Here is a 20,929-nt window from a genome sequence, read left to right as displayed (position 1 = left end):
GGTAGTGGCACCTCAAATAACCAACAATGTTAATGTGTTAATATGTAACATGTTAGTACTGAATACATAATAATCAATGATTAACTAATTCATGACTACTTGGGATTTTCTTAGAACAAGCAAGTTTTTTTAACCTCTAAACCTAATTGTTTTCTATAACTAAAAGTAAAGGTAATACTGGAGGAGCCTGTGTTAGAATTGGGAGGATTAAATGAGATAATAATGCACTTTAGCCTTTATAGTAAGTTCTCTTCCCGGGTAAACAATTAGCAATTTTTATTACTGACATTCTCCATTATTCCTATTTTACACCTAGATATATATATGTTCATTTTAATAAAAGCAGGAAAGGAACAGAGAGCTAATACTTAGGCTACACCAGATACTTGACTAATATTTTAAGCCTCCCACAAGGACCCCAAAGCTCCACATACATCTCAAAGGTTGTTTTATGTCGACCAGCCTCGGAGGATTTCACCCTGCTACCTTAGATGACGCCTGCTGCCTTCCAGCCACTTTGGCCAAACAGTCACATGAGTCCGTGCTCCTCTCCCCCTTTCCCAGCCCACTGGCTTTGGTTCTGAGGCCGCGCCAGGTACCCACCACTTCCGCAAAGCCCGCGGGATCCTAACGGCACACACCTCCCGTTGCCGCCCGGGGGCGCTGGGGAGCCGAATAGCGTCGATGTCGCAAAAGTGTCGCGAAAGCGTACTTCCTTGGAGGTTCCAGGCCACCTGTATAAGCGGAGCGTGCTGGGATTTGAAACTAGTATGGAGGCACCAGCGGCCGTGCTTCCCCGGCACTTCGGGGTCTCTATGGAGAAGAGGCTCGCCGGTGACCCGAGCTGCTGAGCTTTCGCCGCCTCGGCCCTCGCGGCACGGCCGCAGGGCCATGCTGGCCTCGCGCTTGGCGCGCGGCTCGTGGGGGGCCCTGCGTGCGGCCGCCTGGGTGCTAGGGGTGCGGTCGGGTAAGGGGCGCTCCCGCGGGGCCTTGCTGCCGCTCGTGCCCTGCTGCCTGAGCTGCCAGGCCGAGCGCTGGTCGCTGCGCCCGGCCGCGCTTGCCCTGCGGCTGCCCAGAGCCGGCCCACGGAGCCACTGCTCAGGCGCGGGCAAAGCGGCCCCCGGGCCTGCGGCAGGAGGGGACGCCGCCGCGGAGGCCCCGGGCGGCGGGTGGGTCCCGGCGAGCGCCCCCAGTCCGGTACGTACCGAGCGGGGCGCGAGGGGCGCCGGCTTTCCGGGGTTGGTCCTGGGCGGGAGTGGCGGACGGTGGGCTGTCCCAACGGTTTGGTTTCAGAACTTTTCCACCATTTCCTGAGAAGTATTCGGCCAGGATGAATTTCAGGGGTACCATCGGGGTCGCCTCCAGTTTAGGTTGTCAAGTTAGAAACCTCGTTCTTATCCTTCTTTATCTGCACCCGTTGCCGAAAGCGCCTATGCATATTGCATTGGTTTTAAAAAAAAAAAAAAGTCTTCGCTAGCCTTATCGAAAGTTTGTTTTTAGTTTTCTAAAGCGAATCCCTAAGGTATAGGGCGAATCTGTGGGAATCTTCAGAAAAGTATACAGTCCCTTCCCTTTGCTTGTGCAGGTTTGATTCACCGTAATTTGACCTGACACATTAGGATGAAGTATAATTAAATAGTTTATTAGGTGTAATTTTAAAAGTCCTTTCACCTTGAGTTATAGAGAAAGATTAAAACTGTTAACGGAAATAAATACCTGTCCACTTACCTGTTGAAATACTTCTCAGGCAGAAGACATCAGAGCATGAGTGAGACAGCTTTTGATGTCATGTCAGCAAGGCTGATGCAATTATTACATCTTCAATTGTTAGGTCTTCAGTGGGCCCCTGTACTGCTTTCATCAGTTGTACAGCATGGGTTGAGGTGGCCACATCCTGGCAGGAGTCTCAACTCCACTAATAGCTAAAGCATGTTGGGGTTTGAATGCTGGATGCTTTGAAATTGCCCTGTCCTGGCTGAAGTCCTTCTCAGAACGGCAGTAGTTGGTCGAGTATGCCACAGGTTATCTGGTTGGGTAATCTGAGATTAGCTCTCCTAATATTAACTTTGAAACTTACAAATTTAATAGCTAGAAATTAATGAGGTACTTTATTTTACTGAAATATTTTATGTAGAGCTTAAAAGAACTCTTTAACTGTTCCAATAACTTTCAGTTATTTATTAATACACCAAAGTGGAAGTGGCTTTTTGCAATTTTGTGTTTAATTTTGTCTGATAAGTATCTCTGAGATTATTATTTTGGGGCTCTTCGTTGTGATCTTGATTTGCTTTCCCATTTTCTCAATCATGAATGTTCCCTCTCCACCCCTTCTGTGCGTTGTTGTACCTTTGAATCAGTATTTGACTTCTCTGTACCACAGTATTGTCAACAGACTTTATCTTTTTTCCTTTGGACTCTGACACACTATGATGATTTGCAGGAGTGGAAGATACTGGAGATTGAACCCAGGGGCATTTTACCACTGAGCTACATCCCCAGCTCTTTTAGTTTTTTATTTTGAGACGGTCTCGGTAACTTGTGAGGCTGGCCTCCAATTTACAGTCCTGCCTCACCCTCCCAAGTTGCTGAGATTACAGGTGTGTGCCATCACTCCTGGCTCTAAAACACTGTAATATTTGAACTTAAATTTGAAATATATTCTTAGAATGTTTTCATGTAATTATAATGTGTCCTATTTTTAATAAAAGATCTCAAGTAGAGGTTTGATTCTTGTTTAGTGACTGTTCACTGGGAAATATGAAGTTGTTCTGTAGTTTTCAGTTACAGTATTCTGCCACCTGACCCCTCAAACAGTCTCTCTCTCTTACCCCTGTGAACTGAGATGCTTTCTTGCTGGATTCTGTTTATAAACTCAAACTTAGTATTTTTAGAGATGCTTTCTTTAGAGAATGCCTTTTCTTACCCAGTAGTTCATGGTATTTTGAAAGATGAAAGATTTAGGCAACTTGATTACTGATTAAGAAAAGAGTTAAGTGTAGGGTTAGTTCTTTAAAATCTCACGGGGTGAAACTGTCAGTCTTGATTCAGTAGAGAAAAAAATCTAGGCTTTAGGGAAAGGCATTTTCTTGTTATTTCTGTACCCTGTTGTGCCGAGAGTCTTAGCTCCGTTAGGCTAAGGGTTTTTTTTACATTGAAATACCTTCTTATGAATCAGATTCTTTTTGGCAAGGAAGGGGGTTGTTCTTTAGAGCAGCTGTCAAAGAGCTCTTTGGTTAATGCCAGCTTCTAACAGCTTGGTTCCAAATGAAGTTTCAAGGAATCAAACTTCTCATATGGAACTGTGAAAGCCCTGGGTTTCTACTTGAGGGTGTAACATTGCCATTGCTATTTTGAACATATTTACAAATGTCTGTCATAGGAAAATAAAGATATTCCTGTATGTATTTCCTTCCAGCAATTCTCTGACTTAGTGATGAGATTATTGAATTAAGTCTGTGTAAGGGAATGAGGGAAGTAGATTGCAATAAATGTTTGAAGTTGCAGTGCCTGGGTTGATAATTTGACTTTTTTCTAATACTTTCTAGACTTGTCTACTTAATAAGATCGTTCAGAAATTTAACTTTTAAAAGCAGTATTAAATAATAAAGGCTTAACTTACATGATAATACATGTTGTCTCTTCAGTCTTTAGAATGAAAACTCAGTCTATACACACACACACACTTATATATGAGTACAAAGTTTAAAATTTATGTAGCTTCTTATTGTTAAGTTTATTAAGTGGACTTTTTGATGTATAAGTTTATTTAAAGTGTGAATTTTTATTATTTAAGTTTTGTTGTCTTTGTGTTTCAGTATGAAAATCCATGGACAATCCCAAATATGTTGTCAATGACAAGAATTGGCTTGGCCCCAATTTTGGGATATTTGATTATTGAAGAAGATTTTAATGTTGCACTAGGAGTTTTTGCTTTAGCTGGGCTAACCGATTTGGTAAGTTGTAAATGCACGGTTGTTTTGCTCCCTTCCTACATTCCATGCTCTCTACTACTGTCCTGAAATAGCACAGCCTTAGTCAGCTTTTCCTTGGAAGGAAATCCTCAAGATGAATTTGACCTAGTTCTTTATGTAAGGACTTGTCTTTAGCATCTGTGTGGAATATTTTTATATATAGTCTAAGGGGAGGAAGTAAAGGTTTTAGGAAGGAATGACACTTTTTACTGTTGGTTTTAAACGTCTTTATAAAAGGAGTACCCTTAGAAGTTTCCAAGAGCTGAGTGCTTGCTTTAGGATAGAAATAAAGAAGAGAGGTTATGAGATTGTTTTTCTGTTTATTGTGATAGAAATTCTCTGATCTCCAACAAGAGTTAGTTTTCCTAATGGAGAAGAAAACAATTGTTATGGCCTAGGGAGCTAGGATGTGCCCCAAGAGCTTGTAGAGGTCAGAGCTCTTTTCAGCTTTAATGTTAGCATGAGGCTGCAGTTACCTCACAAATTTGGTCCTTGATTCTGCTCCATACCCCTCTGAGTACCCTGCAGAAGACCTTGCTTTTGGAGGAGGCATTTGGGCATCTTTCCTTCTTCCACTGTCCCTGGAGATGGACAAAAGAGAGAAGAGCTCTTTGACACCAGTATGTCAGTTTGGGGGAGGGTAGATTTATTTGAGTCATCTCAAATTAGAACTGGGGAAATAACCTTATAACAGAAGGCTATATTACTTTTGTGGACTGTCATCATCTATGACATTATTTGTAATTACCACCAACCTTGTTTCATAAAAGATTTGAAGTAACTTATAAAACTACACATACTATAAAAACAGTTGGGAGCAGTACAGAAAAGGTAGAGGAAAAATTACAAATCAGGACAAAGTTAGTGTGTGGATGATAACTTCCTGCACAGGGCTGGTTTGAGGTCCATGTGAGTACCTAAATAGGCAATAATAATTTGGTGCCTCTTCAAACCAATTTGCTTTTGAAAAGTTTTGCTTGATATTTATTCAGTGAGAATAGAGAGAAACTAATTTATGATAAATAAAAGTGATAAGCATCTTTCTTTGTAATGTCAACTGTTTCTTTTGAGGTTCATAGAAACAAAATTCTACCTTCCTAGTACTAGTACATTGGTGTGTAGTATAGAATTAGCTGATGGTTTTAAAGGATAAACAAAGGACATTGTTTACATTGTTATATGGTATTTCCAAATATAGCCTCTCAAATTAGCTCTTTTTTTCCATAGTTTAGCTATTTTTTTGTCACCTCCTTGTCCCATTCTTAGAATCTATCTCCCTTTCTTTTATGCCTTCTTTTATTTCTGAAGCCTAAAGGTCTTCACTCATTAGTGTGATCTCTAAGTCTGTCAAAGATTATTACACTGATAATGAAAATTTTTACATATTAGGACAACAACTTTTTCAGTTATTGGATTCACCATTTTTGTTTGCTAGTTTTTTTGGTTTTTTTTTTTTTTTTGTTGTTGTTGCTGTTGTTTTTTGAGGGGATAGTTAGCTGCCACATGAGATTGCAATATTCACTACAAGGAAGAGAGGCTCCATTAATATTTTTCTGTGTATATGATGTGCATGGAAACCTGAGTTGACTGATATCATATTTCTCGTTTACTCCATGGAAGTTTTGATGGCTTCAGATTGGCCACAAATCAGATGGCCAGACTTCTGTTTTAGCAGGGGTTTGGCAGGTCTAGATTGAATTGTATATAGGAAATGGGCTATAGGAAGGTAAGAATAGAAGCTTACCTAGGAAAGAAATGGTGGTAGCTTGGACTGGGATGGGAGTTAGAATTGGAAATGGATGGGTTTGAGATAATATTTTGAAGATAGTGTTGATATGTTGACAAAGTGGATATATGGAGTGAAGGAGGAGTCAAATATGAACACTAGACTGTTACTTTTTAAAAAATTTTCCTCTTTTCAACAGCCAGGTGCGTGGAAGTAACATTTTCTAGAATGAGCAACATTTGGGGTTTAGGGAAAAATAGGAAGAATTCTGATGCCTGTCCATGTAGAGGCATCAGTTGGAAGTCAAATGTAGTGTGGAGTTGTAGGAAGTCATCATTATAGAAGTGCAGATTTGGGAGCAGTCAGGTACATTTGGTCAAAATTGGGTGAAATATCTAGGCTGAGGTAAAAAAAGAGAAATGAGAGGTTAGCGAAATGAGCAACAAGTGGAAGAATAGGGAAGTCAGTGAAGGACACTGAGAAAAGAATATTCGGTGAGAAAGGAGGAAAATTAGTATTCCAGAGTAAAGAAAGTGCTACATGCATTGAGGTCAAATAAAAATGCAGAATTCATAGGTGACCTTTGTAAAAGCCATCTCTAGAGGAGTCGGGGGGCCTAGTGGAGTGGGTTGATGACAAATGTGAGATGGTAAGATGTCCTTACAGCACACCCAAATGTTAGGTGGTAACATCTTATCTTACCACCTCACATTTGGGTGTGTTGTAAGGAAGTTTTGCTTTGCAGTGGGATAGAGAATTAGGATCAAATAAGGGTAGTTTTAAAGATACATGTACAAAGTGGATTTTTTGTTAGCTGATTAATGTAATGGGAAGGAATTGATTGATGATGCAGGGGAGATAGAAAGGAGATAAATCACAGAAGGTGAGAGAGCTTGGTATAGAGATCAAGGAATACAGTGAGGATAAATGGATGCATCTTGGAGGTGGGAATATGAGGGAGTACTAAAAATGGCTTTTGTTTCTTTTTTTTTTTTCCTCAAGGAAAATATAGATATGGATATGGGTTAGAATGAGAGAGTTTAGAAAAAGTGAAGTAGTATGGAAAGAGAAGGTGAATATCATTGGCAGATATAAGATTGTCAGGCGATGTTGAGTGCCACCAGAGGTTTGTGGTCATGAATTTGGAACAAAACCAAATTTTGCTCCAACCATGTATGTATTTATCTTTAACAGTATTGAGCTGCTTGCCTAGAGTCCTGGAATATATGGATGGTTGTTTTGTGGTGGTATCCAGGGAGAATATAGAGTTTACAAAGTTGTAGATGTTTACTAAGGAATGGTGATTGTTGACCTTGAAATCTAGTGTGAATCCAAGTAGTGAGAACAAGAAGGTAGAAGTTAAAGAAAAAGTGGAAGGTTAAGTCTCCTGAGATCAAATAACTAGCTTACAAGTTGGAGCTTATAAGGTCCCAGCTCCCCATTCTAGAGGCTTTCTATTAGACAACATTGCCTTTAGTCTGCTTAATAAGAAAATGGATTGTTTCCATTGAGAAAGTAATAGCTAGTAACTGCTTTTTTTTGTTTTGAGGATTTACTAAGTGCTGAGCACTGAACAAATATTAAATCTCATTATGTGCTGAAGATAACCAAGCCTCTGAGGTAGGTGATATTATGTTTCACAGATGAGGAAACTCAGAGGCCAAATAATTTGCCCAGGGTCACACAGTAAGTGGCAGAGCCAGGACTTGAGCCAGTTCTATTCTGCTATAAAGACCACATTTTTAACCACTGAACTATTGCTGATTCCTTTAACTCATGGAATACTTGAGATATGGAAGACTTTTTAATCCTTTAAAATGTACTGTATTTAATTATATCTATTTTATTTTTCTTAGAAATAGGAATAAAAAATTCAAACATTTGTTGAAGGTTGTTGTTAAATAAAATGAGTAAAAAGCCTAGTAGGAACTGGGATAAACCAGAAAATGTCTGCTTTGGTTAATATGGGTAGGCAGTATTTGGTTTTGTGGCCCCCGCCTGACAGGTCTTTGTCTCTCAAGTTAGGCTATAGATCTGGATTTTTATGGTAAATATTGACAATTAGTTACTATTTTTAAAAGCTTTGGCAGATCAAATAAAACCAGGCTTCAGGACCCATTTGACCCACTGGCAACTGGATTTTAGTCTCAGCTTTAAAATATGTTTTCAATAATAAGTAATAAAAATAAGTATTTTAAATATCAGCATTATAACTAGACCAGGTATAGAGGACCAAGCTTTTTTTTCAGATACAGGTAATGCAAAATACAGACAGAATATAGATTTAACAGTGGGACTGAACAAAATAAATTATAAAATTAAAAATAAGTTGTAAGGAATTGAATCATATTATGGAAAAGTAGACAGGAAGATGTTTGGTATCTCACAGGTAGAGAAATTCTCATAAATAAAGGCAGCTGTTTTGGCTGCAGTGAATGTAACCCAGGGATCAAAAGCTCTGTTAGTCATGCTTTCTGTGAGTTTTGTATGGCTTCCTCTAAATTGGTGTCTGGTTTCATTCCACAAAGAGACACTGTGAAATAGTGAGAAATAAGACCCTTGAAGGGGGGGAAAAAGTAATGTAAAGTCTGAAATTATTTTCAGACCAGTTGTTAATTTAAAAGAATGAGAATACTGTTTGTGGGGGTAAAGAAACAGAAGAGATTTTATTAACATTTTATGAAAGTGTAGTTGTGTTTCTGGTATCTCTTAAACTTCAAGATATCTACTCTGTTCCTATCATGACATTTATAAAAAAAACACTTCTATTTTCAGTTGGATGGATTTATTGCTCGAAACTGGGCCAATCAAAAATCAGCTTTGGGAAGTGCTCTTGATCCACTTGCTGATAAAATACTTATCAGTATCTTATATGTTAGCTTGACCTATGCAGATCTTATTCCAGGTAAGAATGCCATCATGCGAACTTTTAAATAGCATAGGGAAGAATGACATTGGTCTTAGGATTTCTCTAGAGAGACATTATTTTTGTTCCAAAAATTGATTTTGCAACTTTAAACTGTTTCCTTAATTTTAAACTGTTGAACTGTTTTGCTAATAAAACTGTTTATTTTAGAATTTACATCCTTGTTATACTAATAAAAGCAGTTGTTTTCTTAGTAAGATTGTTTAAAATTTAAATTAAGCAAATATCTCACAGTGCCAATTCATATTATTTAAAAATGTTTTGGTGCTCTAGTATATATTTTTAGTGCTTAACTTTTTAAAAGTAATTTAAGGTTTTCCTAAGTCTCTGATTATCTTTATAAAGTACAGTTTAATTATAATGAGAACTCTGAAATCCTGAAGGTATCTATAAAATTTCACGCTATGATTATTTAGACAGTATTGTGCAATTTTCAAATCACACATATAGTTTGTATATTATCTTAATATTTTTTCTGACATTTTATGAACTTTTGCTTTGTGTTTTTGCATGTTCATTTTCTACTTCAATTGTACTGTTCCCCCCCCGCCCTTGATCCAGATTAAACTGTATTTTTTTCCCCAAGAGTTAGAAATCTAAGAACAGTGAAGCTTCCATATGGCCCTTTAGTGTCACATCACTATTGATATTTCATGGAAAGAAGTATAGTGGCAGTTCAGTCTAGTGTAGTCTCTTCAAGCTCAAAGTTCTTTTTCTCCTTTTCCTCAGTTTTCTAAATTATCAAACCAAATTAAAAATAACAGATTAATGTTTATATTTATATGCTGCTTTGAAAGTTAGAAGGTGTGTATGTAATTGGGAGGTTTGAAGAGGGAGGGGGTGCTCTCTCATTCTAATGCATATAAATTTCTAGGGAAAAAAACCTGTAGAGCATTCTGTGGACATTCAAAATTCAGTTGATCTTTTTATTTTTTAATTTTTTTTAGTGTATTTTCATACCTCTCATTTTTCTTTAAGTTACATTGTATTTTGTTATGTTGTTTTATTCAGGTTGGCCATTTCATTTTCCTGTTGAATATTGTTTCCAGGTTTTTGGTATTATGTAATGTTGCTATGAACTTCCCTTAAGTAATTGGAATGGGTTGCTTTCCAAGTTGATTTTCTCTTCACTACCATTCTGTCTGTTTTTCCAGGCCTCTCCTGTCTTCCTTTTTACCAAGTATCCCCTTTGGTGAAGTTCATCCTTCACTTGTTTTCTATAAAAGGATGTAGTTTGGCAGCAAAACTTCTGGCAGTTTTAGACATTTAAAATATCTTTTGTTTACCCTCTATACTTTATTGGCAGTTGAACTGGGCATAATTTTTCAGTTGCAGATCACTTTCATACAGAATTCTGAGGATGTTCTTAAACTTCCAAATTTTATCTTGCTGTAGAGAATTTCATGCCATTCTGATACTTTTTCTATTATATGTGATTGTATTTTATATTATAAATCTTTAAGGATTTATTTTCCTAGTTGATTTTTAAAAAATAATCTAAATCTTATCTAATCATTTTCTTCCACCTATTTGGGTATTCAGTTATCCCAGCACTGTTTGTTCATTAATAAACATGTATTGTCCAAACTCACTGTAATATCCATGTATACCTGGGTCCATTTCTGGGTTTTCTATTTTTTTTTTTTTTTTTTCTGTTGATTTGCCTGTCTGCACCACTAACACTTTTCTTGTTGTTTTGCTAAAAGTTCTGATAAGTGATAGAGCAAGTCCTTCTACCTTGGATATTCTTAGACCATTCCATTTGTTTATAAATTTTAGGATTATTTTTCCCAAATCAGTAATTCTATGAGCTGGAGGGGGGCAATCTGTTGATTTTGATTAGAATTGCATTGAATCTATAGATCTATTTGGAAGAATTGACTTTTTTTAAAATGAGAGTAAATCTTTAATCCATTTGGGTCTTTATTGTCTCCGACAGTTTTTTTACTATTCTCCAGAGAGGTAATAAATTTGTTGATAGGTTTACTCCTAAGTACTTAGTAGTTCTTGATACTTTTATAAATGGTAGCTTTTAAATTTTTATTTTATAATAATTGCTGTTATGATGAAAGTCAGTTCTATTTCTAATGTTGATTTATGTGTAGCAAAACTTAATTAAAATGAATTCTGTTGGACTTTCTACATCTTCTGCTATGTACTGATTAATAACAATATTTTTCCTTTTCCAATCCTTTCACCTTTTCTTTTACTTACTGCACCACTCATACAAGGAAAAGGAAAAGTGACATCTGTCTTATGAGACAGATGAATCACAGAGAAAGCATTTAACATTTCACTATTGAAGGTTCCTATAGGGATTTTTAGAATTCCTTTTTTTCAAGTTAGAAAGTTCATGTCTGGGGCTGGGGATGTGGCTCAAGTGGTAGCACGCTCGTCTGGCATGCGTGTGGCCCGGGTTCAATCCTCAGCACCACATACCAACAAAGATGTTGTGTCTGCCAATAACTTAAAATAAATAAATAAATATGTTTTTTTTTTTTTTAAAAAAAAGGAAAGTTCATGTCTGTTGGGAGGTTGTTAAGTTTTAATTACAATTGGATATTGAAGATTCTTTGTGTAAATGTGATGATCAGATCATTTTTCCCTTTTAGCTGTTAATGTGGGATCAAGTACATTATTGATTTTCTAGTGTTAAAACAACCTGAAGGGCTGGGGATGTGGCTCAAGCGGTAATGCACTCACCTGGCATGCGCAGGGCGCTGGGTTCGATCCTCAGCACCACATAAAAAATAAAAAAAATAAAGATGTTGTGTCCACCAAAAACTAAAAAATAAATATTAAAAAAATTCTCTCTCTCTCTCTTTCTCTCTCTCTCTCTCTCAAAAACAAAACAAAACAAAACAAAAAACTGAAATTGCTGGTTTAAATCCAGTATGGCCGTAGTAAATAATAGAGATATTGTTGGATTTAGTCTGCTATAATTTTGTTGAAGATTTCACATACAGATTCATGAAATTGGTCTGGAATTCTTTTCTCCAAATATTCTGGTTAGGTTTAGTATAAAATTTATAACTAACCTCATAAAACAAGCTAGGGAATTTTTGGTTTTGCTTTTGTTTTCTTTCCATTATTGTGAAATGTTTTTGTGAGATTGTACTTATTTTCTAATTTTAAATATTTCATATAATTTGTTGAAGCCCGTAAGGCCTAGAGTTTTCTTCAAGGGAGAGTTGAAAGAGGTGATTCGTTTTTCTTCAGTTGTTATAGGATTATTCAATTTTAATAATTCATCTTTTTAATAGTTTATCTTTTGATCATTTTTAAAATTATGACGTTTTTCCAGAAATTCATCGATTTCATCTGTATTATTAAAATTTTATTATAAGCTATTGACGCTTTTCCTCTCCTTTAATGTTTTTTCTGATCCATCTTGCCAGAGACTTGTCTATTTATGAGTTAACCAACTTTGAGTTTTGTCAGACCTCTCTGATACGTTGTTTACTACTTCATTAAACCTTGCTCTTTTTTTCTGTTTGTTTTCTCTTCTTTGAATTTTCTTTGCTGTTCTTTCTCAAAATTCTTCAGATTAGTTAGTTCTCTCTAGTAGAAATAAAGTAGGAACCACATATGTAATTAAAAATTTTCTAGTAGCAATGTTAAAAATTAAAAAATAAGAGGAATCAGGTGAAAATAATTTCAGTGAATTATTTAACCTAGTATATTTTAAACCATGTCATTTCAACATGATTGATAAGAAGTGATTGACTTTTTAAAAAATACTATGCTTTTGAAGTCTGTATTATGTTTTGCATTTATTGTCCCTCCCAGTTCTAACATTTCTGGTACTTATACATGGCTATTCTATTAGAGAGTGCAGCTATAGATGGATATGTATGTAACTCACTTCTTTTTACCTTTTCTAAAGTTTGCATGTAAGACTTTACATTTCCCCCTAAATACACTTTTGTTGCATCTTGTATATTAATATTAGTGTTTTTATTGTCCATTATAGAATATTTTCCTGTTTCTATTATGATTCTCTCCTCTACTTGTATAGTTAATATTAAGTGTTTTTTAATTCATTGTCAAATTGTGGAGATCTTTCTAGCTTTCTTTTCCAGAGAACATGTTCTGTGATTTCAGTCTTTCAATCTAGTGTATAAATTTGTTGAACATTCCACATGTGCTTCAAGTGAATTTATATTCTGCAGTAATTGGGTCTGATATTCTGTATATATCCATTAGATCAAGTTTTCAATCCTGTTAAGTCTTCTATTTTTTTGATACTGGGAATTGAACCCCCTGGGGTGCTTAAACCACTGAGCCATATCCCCAGCCCTTTAATTTTTATTTTGAAACAAGGTCTCACTAAGTTGCTTAGGGCCTCCGCCTCCTGAGCCGCTGGGATTACAGGTGTGCACCACCATGCCCTGGAGTCTTATTTCTTTATTGATTTTTCTTACTCTTTGTTCTGTTTGTTCTGTTAGTTACTGGGAGAATGGTTAACATTTCCTTATGTGTATCTAGTTTTCTGTTGTTTTTCTTTGCAGTTCTGATTTTGCTTTGTATCCTTTGAAATCATGCTGTTAATATCTTCTTGGTGAATTGAATATTTTAATGGTGACCCACGAGACAATTGCAGGTGGTAAAATAAGTTCATAGGTGATAATCCCTGGGTCACACTGCTGGGTTTCAGCCCAGTGCACTGCCCAGCATAGCCTGAATTCCATAGACATGAATTTTAATTTGCATGAGTTTGCTGCATTTTTAAAAGTATGATTGGTGTTAGAGTTTACCAGCTAATGATTGCTATAGAAAAGTTTGTTCCATAGGTTTAAAAAGGCTTCTAAAAATCATGGTTTGCTGTTTTTTTAGCTTGGTTAGTATGCCATTACTTGAGTGCATTAGGATTTTCTCCTTGGAATAGTGTTGTAATAGAGGACTGGGCCAAGGATCAGCACTTACATCATATCTATGACCAATAGAGCTTGAAAGTTTAATTCTGAGCCAGGTGTGGTAGTGCACGCCTATAATCCCAGCAGTTTGGGAGACTGAGATAGGAGGATCACAAGTTCAAAGCCAGCCTCAGCAACTTAGTGAGGCCTGTGCAACTTAGTGAGACCCTGTCTCAAAATTTTAAAAAAAAGGGGGGGCTGGGGATGTGGCTCAATGGTTAAGAGCCTCTGGGTTCAATCCCCAGTATGTACATTTGTACATACATACATTTGTTTAAATCTGCAATTAGTGAGATTTGTTCAAATGGAAGAGCCAAAGCCAAAGACTGGATAGGACCACAAATACAACGTCATGTGCTTCATAAAAGGGTTGTTTGAAACTGTTATGGAAGAGATATATATTATACACACACACACACACACACACACACACATATGATTCTTTTATTTTGATAATTGAAACAATTTGAACTGAGTGACTCAGGATTCTTTTCCCTTAAAAAAATTTTTTTTCTTAGAAAAGATATAGGGTCATGGTTAAAATTTCCTTTAGTGCAGAAGGATATAAAGTGAAGTAAGTGTCTGCCCTCCCATTTCTATTCAACAAAAAGAGTAGGGATGCCTTGGCTATCCATCTAAAATATTCTTTTGGCTCTGGTTATAGGACCATGTTGCAAAATCTGAGGAATACAGCATCTCTGATGACATGTTCAAAAAGTTTTGGATTTTGGAGCATTTCAAATTTTGGATATTTAGATTGGGGATGTAGCTGATAAAGCCCAAGCAAATATTCCAGAATCTAAAAAACTGAAATCTGAATCACTTCTTGTCCTAAGCACTTTGAATAAAGGATACTCAACCTGTATTAAAAATTAAAAAAAAAAAAATAGACAAGTTAAATTCCTTCAGTGCTTGTGTGGGGAGAAAAATAATAGTTGCCTGGGTGGAACTTTCTGGACTAGACTAGAATGAAAATATTTTTTGTTTTTCTACAAGTTGTACATATAGCAGGTTTTACTCTTCAGAGAATAGTTTAAAATGCAGAAGCAAGTAATCAAAGCTCCAGATGAGTTTAAGTCCTCCTGCATCCTTCTTAACTTCATTATCATCTCTTTCCATTTAATTCTAGTGGGCATGGCAATTTTTTTTTCCTGAATTCACAAAGCTGAGAAAAGATTGGGGGGAGGAGGGGCTGAGTAAAGCTGTCACTGATATCTGCAAACTTACAGCTTATAAACATATGAAGGAAAAAACAAAAAGAGGCAAGAGGACTGACATTCTGAAAGGCAGATGGAGACTTTGAAAATCTTGTTTGCATTTCACTTTTGTTAAAAAATGAATCTAAAGATCATCAATGAGTGTTTATCATGAAATTTTTACTTATAGAAAACATCAGCTCATGGTCAAGCTGAATTTTTACTTATATAAAACATCAGCTCATGGTAGTCATATTAGTAATTTGCAAAGTCCTTGTTAAAATTATTTTTTATTTAATTTTCAGTTCCACTTACTTATATGATAATTTCAAGAGATGTAATGTTGATTGCTGCTGTTTTTTATGTCAGATATCGAACTCTTCCAACACCGGTGAGTATTTTTCCAAAAATTATTCTTTTAGCATTATTTATGACTTTAGGCAAAAGTCAAGATTCATTGTATTATATGCTGTTTTGCTTTGTGAGAATAATTTGTAGCAGTATTTTTTATTCATTTACCATAGACTTTTAAAAAATTAACTGTGCTATTTAGATCACACTAAAATATTTATTTATGGAACTCATGAATGGCCCATTTTAAAAAGGCACATTTCTGTTTAAGTCCAACTCTTTTTCAGTCACTGGTACATGAAATCTTGCACAGCTGGTCCCCATCCTTACTTAACAAACTGTTAAGAGGAATTTTACATGACCCTAAGCCATATTGTTGTCTTATTTATTAGCCTTTACTATGGATTATTTAGAACTGGTTTCTAAGATCACAGTTGTACAAATATGGGATGATTTGCTTACATACTTGGTCATTGATGATGTAAATATCTGAGCACGTAAGCATAGCATAATAACCTTTTTTTGATTGCCAGTCCAGTGAAAATAAAACAGTATTTTATTCATTTTGTTTTTTAAGAAAATAGTGATAAGAGAATGTCATTAGTTTATTTACCAAAAGATGTGACTTAGGATTTTATAGGATTTGAGAAATAAATTTGTAATATTTAAAGAATTGATTTCTTTCAAGAGCCTGTGCATGATTTGTAAGGAATGTAGATGCTCTTATTTAACATAATTAGAAGAATGCATATAAGAGCCAGGCGTATGCTAAGTATTCAGTAACTGTTATCTACATATAAAAAATGTTTTAAACTTGAACAATAAATTGAAACTTTATCTTTTTTTTGTCCTCTGCCAGCGAACACTAGCTAAGTATTTCAATCCTTGTTATGCTACTGCTAGATTAAAACCAACGTTCATCAGCAAGGTAAGAGACACACAAAATCCTTTTTAAGTTATTCCTTTGTGAATTTTTACATTACAAACCTCAAGAGCAACTGAAGCTGGATCAAATTAAACACACTGAGTAAAGGGGATAGAAAAAGGGGTCAGGTAGACAGTTATAACACAATTCTTTTGTCCTCCAAGCTTTTTGGGTTCTTATATTACATTTTGCCTCATGTTGGTGGTCTGAGTTTAAGCTTAAAGAGTCACCACAAAGTGGAAAGGGATAGGAAAAAAGTTTCGTTTTTTTTTTAAAACTGTTACTCTTAGTTATCCCTTTTGTTTTCCTTCTTTTTCAAGGTAATAACTGTACACCTGTCTTTGCACACAATATTATGAAGCCATATATACACACACACACATACACACACACTTTTTTTTTTTTTTCTTTTTCTGATAGCCTTAATTTGCTCAAATCTTTCCTGTTTCATCCCTTAGGAAAGATTTATTAGGTTAGGAAAGCTGATCAGCTTCAAGGCAGACGAGCCATTGCTTTTGTTAAAGACTTATGGGGTGGACTTTTACCTACATACATAGGAGCTTTTTTGGCTTTGAGTGACTTGTATTTATGTCAAATATAGCAATTGGAGTGTAGTACTACATAGAAAATGGCTTAGGAGGTGCTGGGACAAATTGCATCAAAACAATTTGTTCTTTAAGGAGTCTTCCAGATAGAATTTATCATTTATTTTTTAAACGAAATGGAATCCTTATCATTTGGCTATGGAATGATTGCTAGAACTGAAGTGCTTCTCTGCACACATCACCCACTGCTTCATAATCACAGACTCTTTCATAAAACACTTCTCATCATAATAAGTGGATGGTGTCTTCAGACTATTTCTTGTTTTGTTTCCTTTTTCCCCACTGCTATATTTCTGTTTTCTAGCCTCATATGATCTGATAGGCAAATTAAAGGAACACTGGATAGGCAGTGGGGAATCTGGATTACAGGTTTGATTCTTCTGTGACTGCAGGCAAATCACCTAATTCATGTCCTCTCAGTTAGGAAGAGGCAGCTTGATTATTTCCATATTCACAGCACTGCTTTAATTGGCAGCTGGTAAAAAGGGAATGAGTTTTACAACATTATATGGATTGCTGTGGAAATTCAAGGTGGTAGTATTTTTCTGATAGTCATTACCCTCACTATAATAGGCAGCTATGGAGACAGATGGGTGAATGAAGCTGACCCTTTTATGTGTTCTCACTTGTGAATGCCAACTTCTTTGGCATGGATATTGCAGGCCATCTTTAAGCCTGCTGAGTGTATGTCATGATGGACTATGCTTGAATCAGGATCCACTCACACAATAACTTTTTTTTTTTAGGTAAACACAGCAGTTCAGTTAATCTTGGTGGCAGCTTCTTTGGCAGCTCCAGTTTTCAATTATGGTGATAGCATTTACCTTCGGATGCTTTGGTAAGCTAACTTTAGCATTGCTTTTGGAGAATGTCAACACAGTAGCTTACTCTGACAATCCTAGAATGACTTTATGTTTAATGGACACCTAACTGGAGAAAGTGGAGACCATATTTTATGATTAATAATCATTTTTAAGAAGCTTACTCTCAAGAATTGGGGTATAAAAGCTAGTTTTCATGAATTAAAAGGAATGAGGGGTACTGCTAATGCATTAGGGTTTGAGCAGAGGAAAGATTTTTTCAGGTAAGAGGAAGAGGGAGGTTAGCTTCAGGGAGTAAGTAGCATTGAGCCACGAGATAGAGGTAGATTTTGTATAGGGCAGCCATCAGGTGGGAGGACAGATCCTCAACAAGGTCAGTTTAAGAGAGCAGTAGACAGGGAAAAGGAGTCCAACCTAGGGAAAAGGTATAGTGAGAGGGACCCCTGGAGAAAGGAGTTTGAATCTTACTTTAATTGTTTATTTATATAGTCTTGAAAATTCAAACTTTAGGAATTCAAAATGTGACACAAATTTTTGGTCCATTTTTACCAATAATTAAAACTGTCTTGCTTGTTGCAATCTGAGCCAGAAAGTATTGGTTAATCAGAGAGTTAAACCAAAGAATCTTTTTAAATGATGCATACTCTAATTTTTTTAAATTTTAATTTAAAAAACTTACTCTGGTTCATTTTATGTGTTACTATATAAAATGAAAGCTTTTTCGGGGCTGGGGTAGTTGCTCAGACGTAGAGCGCTCACCTAGCATGCGTGAGGCACTGGGTTCGATCTTCACCACATTTAAAAAAAAATAATAAAAGATATTGTGTCAACCTATAACTAAAAAATAAATATTAAAAAAAATGAAGGCTTTTTCTTTGGATATAGGCCCATCAGTGGGAGTTTTCTCTCTTGAATAAACCATATCCACAATACAGCCTCTCTGATTTCCATATTTTGTTTCTTTCAGGTGATGTAAGAACTTTATGATTGTTGATTTGTCTTTTGTTTTGGGTTTTTTTTTTTTGTAGTGCTGGGGATTGAACCTGGACCTTACATATGCTAGGCAAGAGCTCTAGCACTGAGCTACACCCATCCTTACACAAGAACTGCAAAGCAATCTAAGTGTAGGATACATCTAAATGTTTATCATATTTTTCCAGGTTTTTTTTCACAGCCATCTTATATTTATTTTGAATAGTATTTTTTAAATCAACTTGGCTTTTGATTTTCTAAAGCATCCATTCTAGTTCTCAGTAGCAATTCTTCGTACATTTGTATTTCATTGTTTATATATGAATTTAGAATACCAAACTGACATGAACACAGATCTGGGATCAAACAAAAATGAGTCTTAATGATTGTACATCACCTGGTGGAAACATAATCAAGTGGGTACCCTGGGAAGTAACCTGTTAATTGGCTCGTGTTCCTCATGCCAAGGGCATCCCTCATGTCATCCCAAGGGGAATTTGATTAACCTGGCAGTTCACTTAAGGAAAAGTAAATAAAGTTGAATTTTATTTAAATGATGCAGATATCCTTAGACTTTTAAAAAACTGTATTAAAAAAATAGAATCTAATATTCTAAGCATCATGGAACAGTGGAAAGAGTACATGGGCTTTTGAGTTGAAACCAAGCCAGGTGCCTGCTTAATTCTGTTATATCCCTGAGCAAGTTCTCTTGTCCTCATTTCTCATCTGTAGGTAGAACTTATTGTGAGAATAAAATAGAAACATGAGACATCTAGAATAATATCTGCCTAAAAATGATAGTTGCTGTCCTGGGGTCATGACTTAGTGGCAGAGTGCTTGCCTAGCACGGGTAAGGTTTGGCACCATATAAAAATAAAGTAAAGGTATTGTGCCCATCTACAACTAAAAATATTTTTTAAAAAATGACAGTTGCTAATATTATCGTTAACTTTTAGGGCTTATTAACTAGATTAATTTTTTTGACATTAGTAATTCAAATGAGGTCTTAAAAAATGCTATATAGATTTTTATAATTTAAAAAAATTATGACAGTCTTTTTGTTTTTTAAATAGATCTTTTACATGAATTCTTTATGATTATCTGGTTATTGTTTTTTAGATTTGATGACTCAGTCTTTCTTTCCTTCCATAAAAGGTATTTTACAGCTTTCACCACAGCTGCATCAGCTTACAGTTATTATCATTATGGTCGGAAAACTGTTCAGGTGATAAAAGGCAGATGAGAGTCACCCATCACCATTAGCAAGGAAGCAATACACATCATCCGTGGCAATGCCAGCGAAAATCTACAGGAGTTTCCCTATTTTGGTGTTCAGCTTGTAAAAGGACTTGTCAGAACAAACCATGTCATCAAAATTGAAGTAATGTGCATTGAAAATAAGCTTGATCATGGGCATATGCAGAATTTCCAATGTATTTTTAAGTATAAATAAAACTATAATTTAGAATTTTTAATCTTAGGTTTCTTGACTATAAAGAGATGAATTATTCCAATTATTGTCAGTCCTTTTTTATGTTTTTTAAAAATATAGTTCAGAGCATGGAAACTGAAGTGTTGACACCTGTCTCTAGAATCTAAGTTGCTCATGGAGCCATAGGGACTTGCCTGGGATTAAATATATATCTTATATAACTTGGCTATTCATTTTTATGTTTGATTTTTAGATTCATGTATACATTAACAGTTCATGTGGTTATTATTTGGTCATTTAGGGTAGTGAGAATAAAGCAAAATTGTAAAGAGATAAGTGTGGTAAGTTTTAAAAATAAATAAGATCAAACAAAATAGAAGGTATTGAAGCTCATCTCATGTTCAGTAGTCTTCCAGCCTCTCAGGTGCCTAATAGTTCATATATCAGGATATAACAAGTAACAAAGATAGTTGAAATATGAGAACTTGTCCATTAGTCTTTCATCTAAAAGCAGTGAGTTACATCATGCCTTCCAACTGTGTTTCTAACATTACAATATTTGTATGATATTGGAACCTGTACTCATATATTGTGTAAATAATATGAAACTGTATATTTTTCAAAGATTTTTTAAACTTTGGGAAATCTTCTTTTGTTAAGATGTTAAAGGAATAAAAGCTGGAAAAAAAATAAAACTGTACCTTCAACTTGGGTTGTTCATGGTGTGTATTCATCCTCTCCCATTATGTAAGTTTTCTGATTCATGAAGTCCATTTTCAGTTGTACTTAATTGTAAAAGTCATTGATTTGGGACCATCTAATATAAAAGACCTTATTGCTACACTATCATGTTGAAGAGAGTGGGGAGTACAAGTCGGGGAGGAGAAGACTAGCTGGTGTTGGTTGGTTCCTATTAATAGTGGAGGTCTGTTGCTGCCCATTGTTCCTGGTTTTAACCCAAGTATAACATGAGATCATACTGTGAGATTATCCAGTCCACAGCCTGTTGATCTGCTTTAAGTTAAAATGGGAAGTTAGAAGTAAAGCTTATGCCTTTTTAGCATTGTGCCTCAGTGTGCCCCCTCTTG

The 20,929-nt window shown here is 35.7% G+C and overlaps 1 protein-coding gene across 7 annotated transcripts; it reads left to right on the top strand.

Annotated features, from left to right (window-relative positions):
* Positions 1-755: 755 nt before the first annotated feature.
* Positions 756-20,424, top strand: Crls1 (cardiolipin synthase 1). Of its 7 annotated transcripts, XM_071608760.1 has the most exons (8): positions 1,116-1,197; positions 2,441-2,597; positions 3,816-3,953; positions 8,473-8,602; positions 15,041-15,126; positions 15,946-16,014; positions 17,363-17,454; positions 19,565-20,424. In XM_071608760.1, the coding sequence occupies exons 3-8, from the start codon at positions 3,843-3,845 to the stop codon at positions 19,650-19,652; spliced, it is 576 nt and encodes a 191-aa protein (XP_071464861.1). In that variant the 5' UTR covers positions 1,116-1,197; positions 2,441-2,597; positions 3,816-3,842; the 3' UTR covers positions 19,653-20,424. The 7 variants fall into 7 exon arrangements, with proteins under 7 accessions (XP_027811480.3, XP_071464861.1, XP_071464860.1 ...); XM_027955679.3 differs by lacking the exon at positions 2,441-2,597 and having other exon boundaries at positions 756-1,197; XM_071608759.1 differs by lacking the exons at positions 1,116-1,197; positions 2,441-2,597 and adding an exon at positions 1,852-2,010.
* Positions 20,425-20,929: the final 505 nt, after the last annotated feature.

Source organism: Marmota flaviventris, chromosome 2, assembly GCF_047511675.1.
Source record: "Marmota flaviventris isolate mMarFla1 chromosome 2, mMarFla1.hap1, whole genome shotgun sequence".
NCBI lineage: Eukaryota > Metazoa > Chordata > Mammalia > Rodentia > Sciuridae > Marmota > Marmota flaviventris.
The sequence above is the reverse complement of the archived record's forward strand: the minus strand, read 5'-3'. Positions and strand labels throughout refer to the sequence as shown.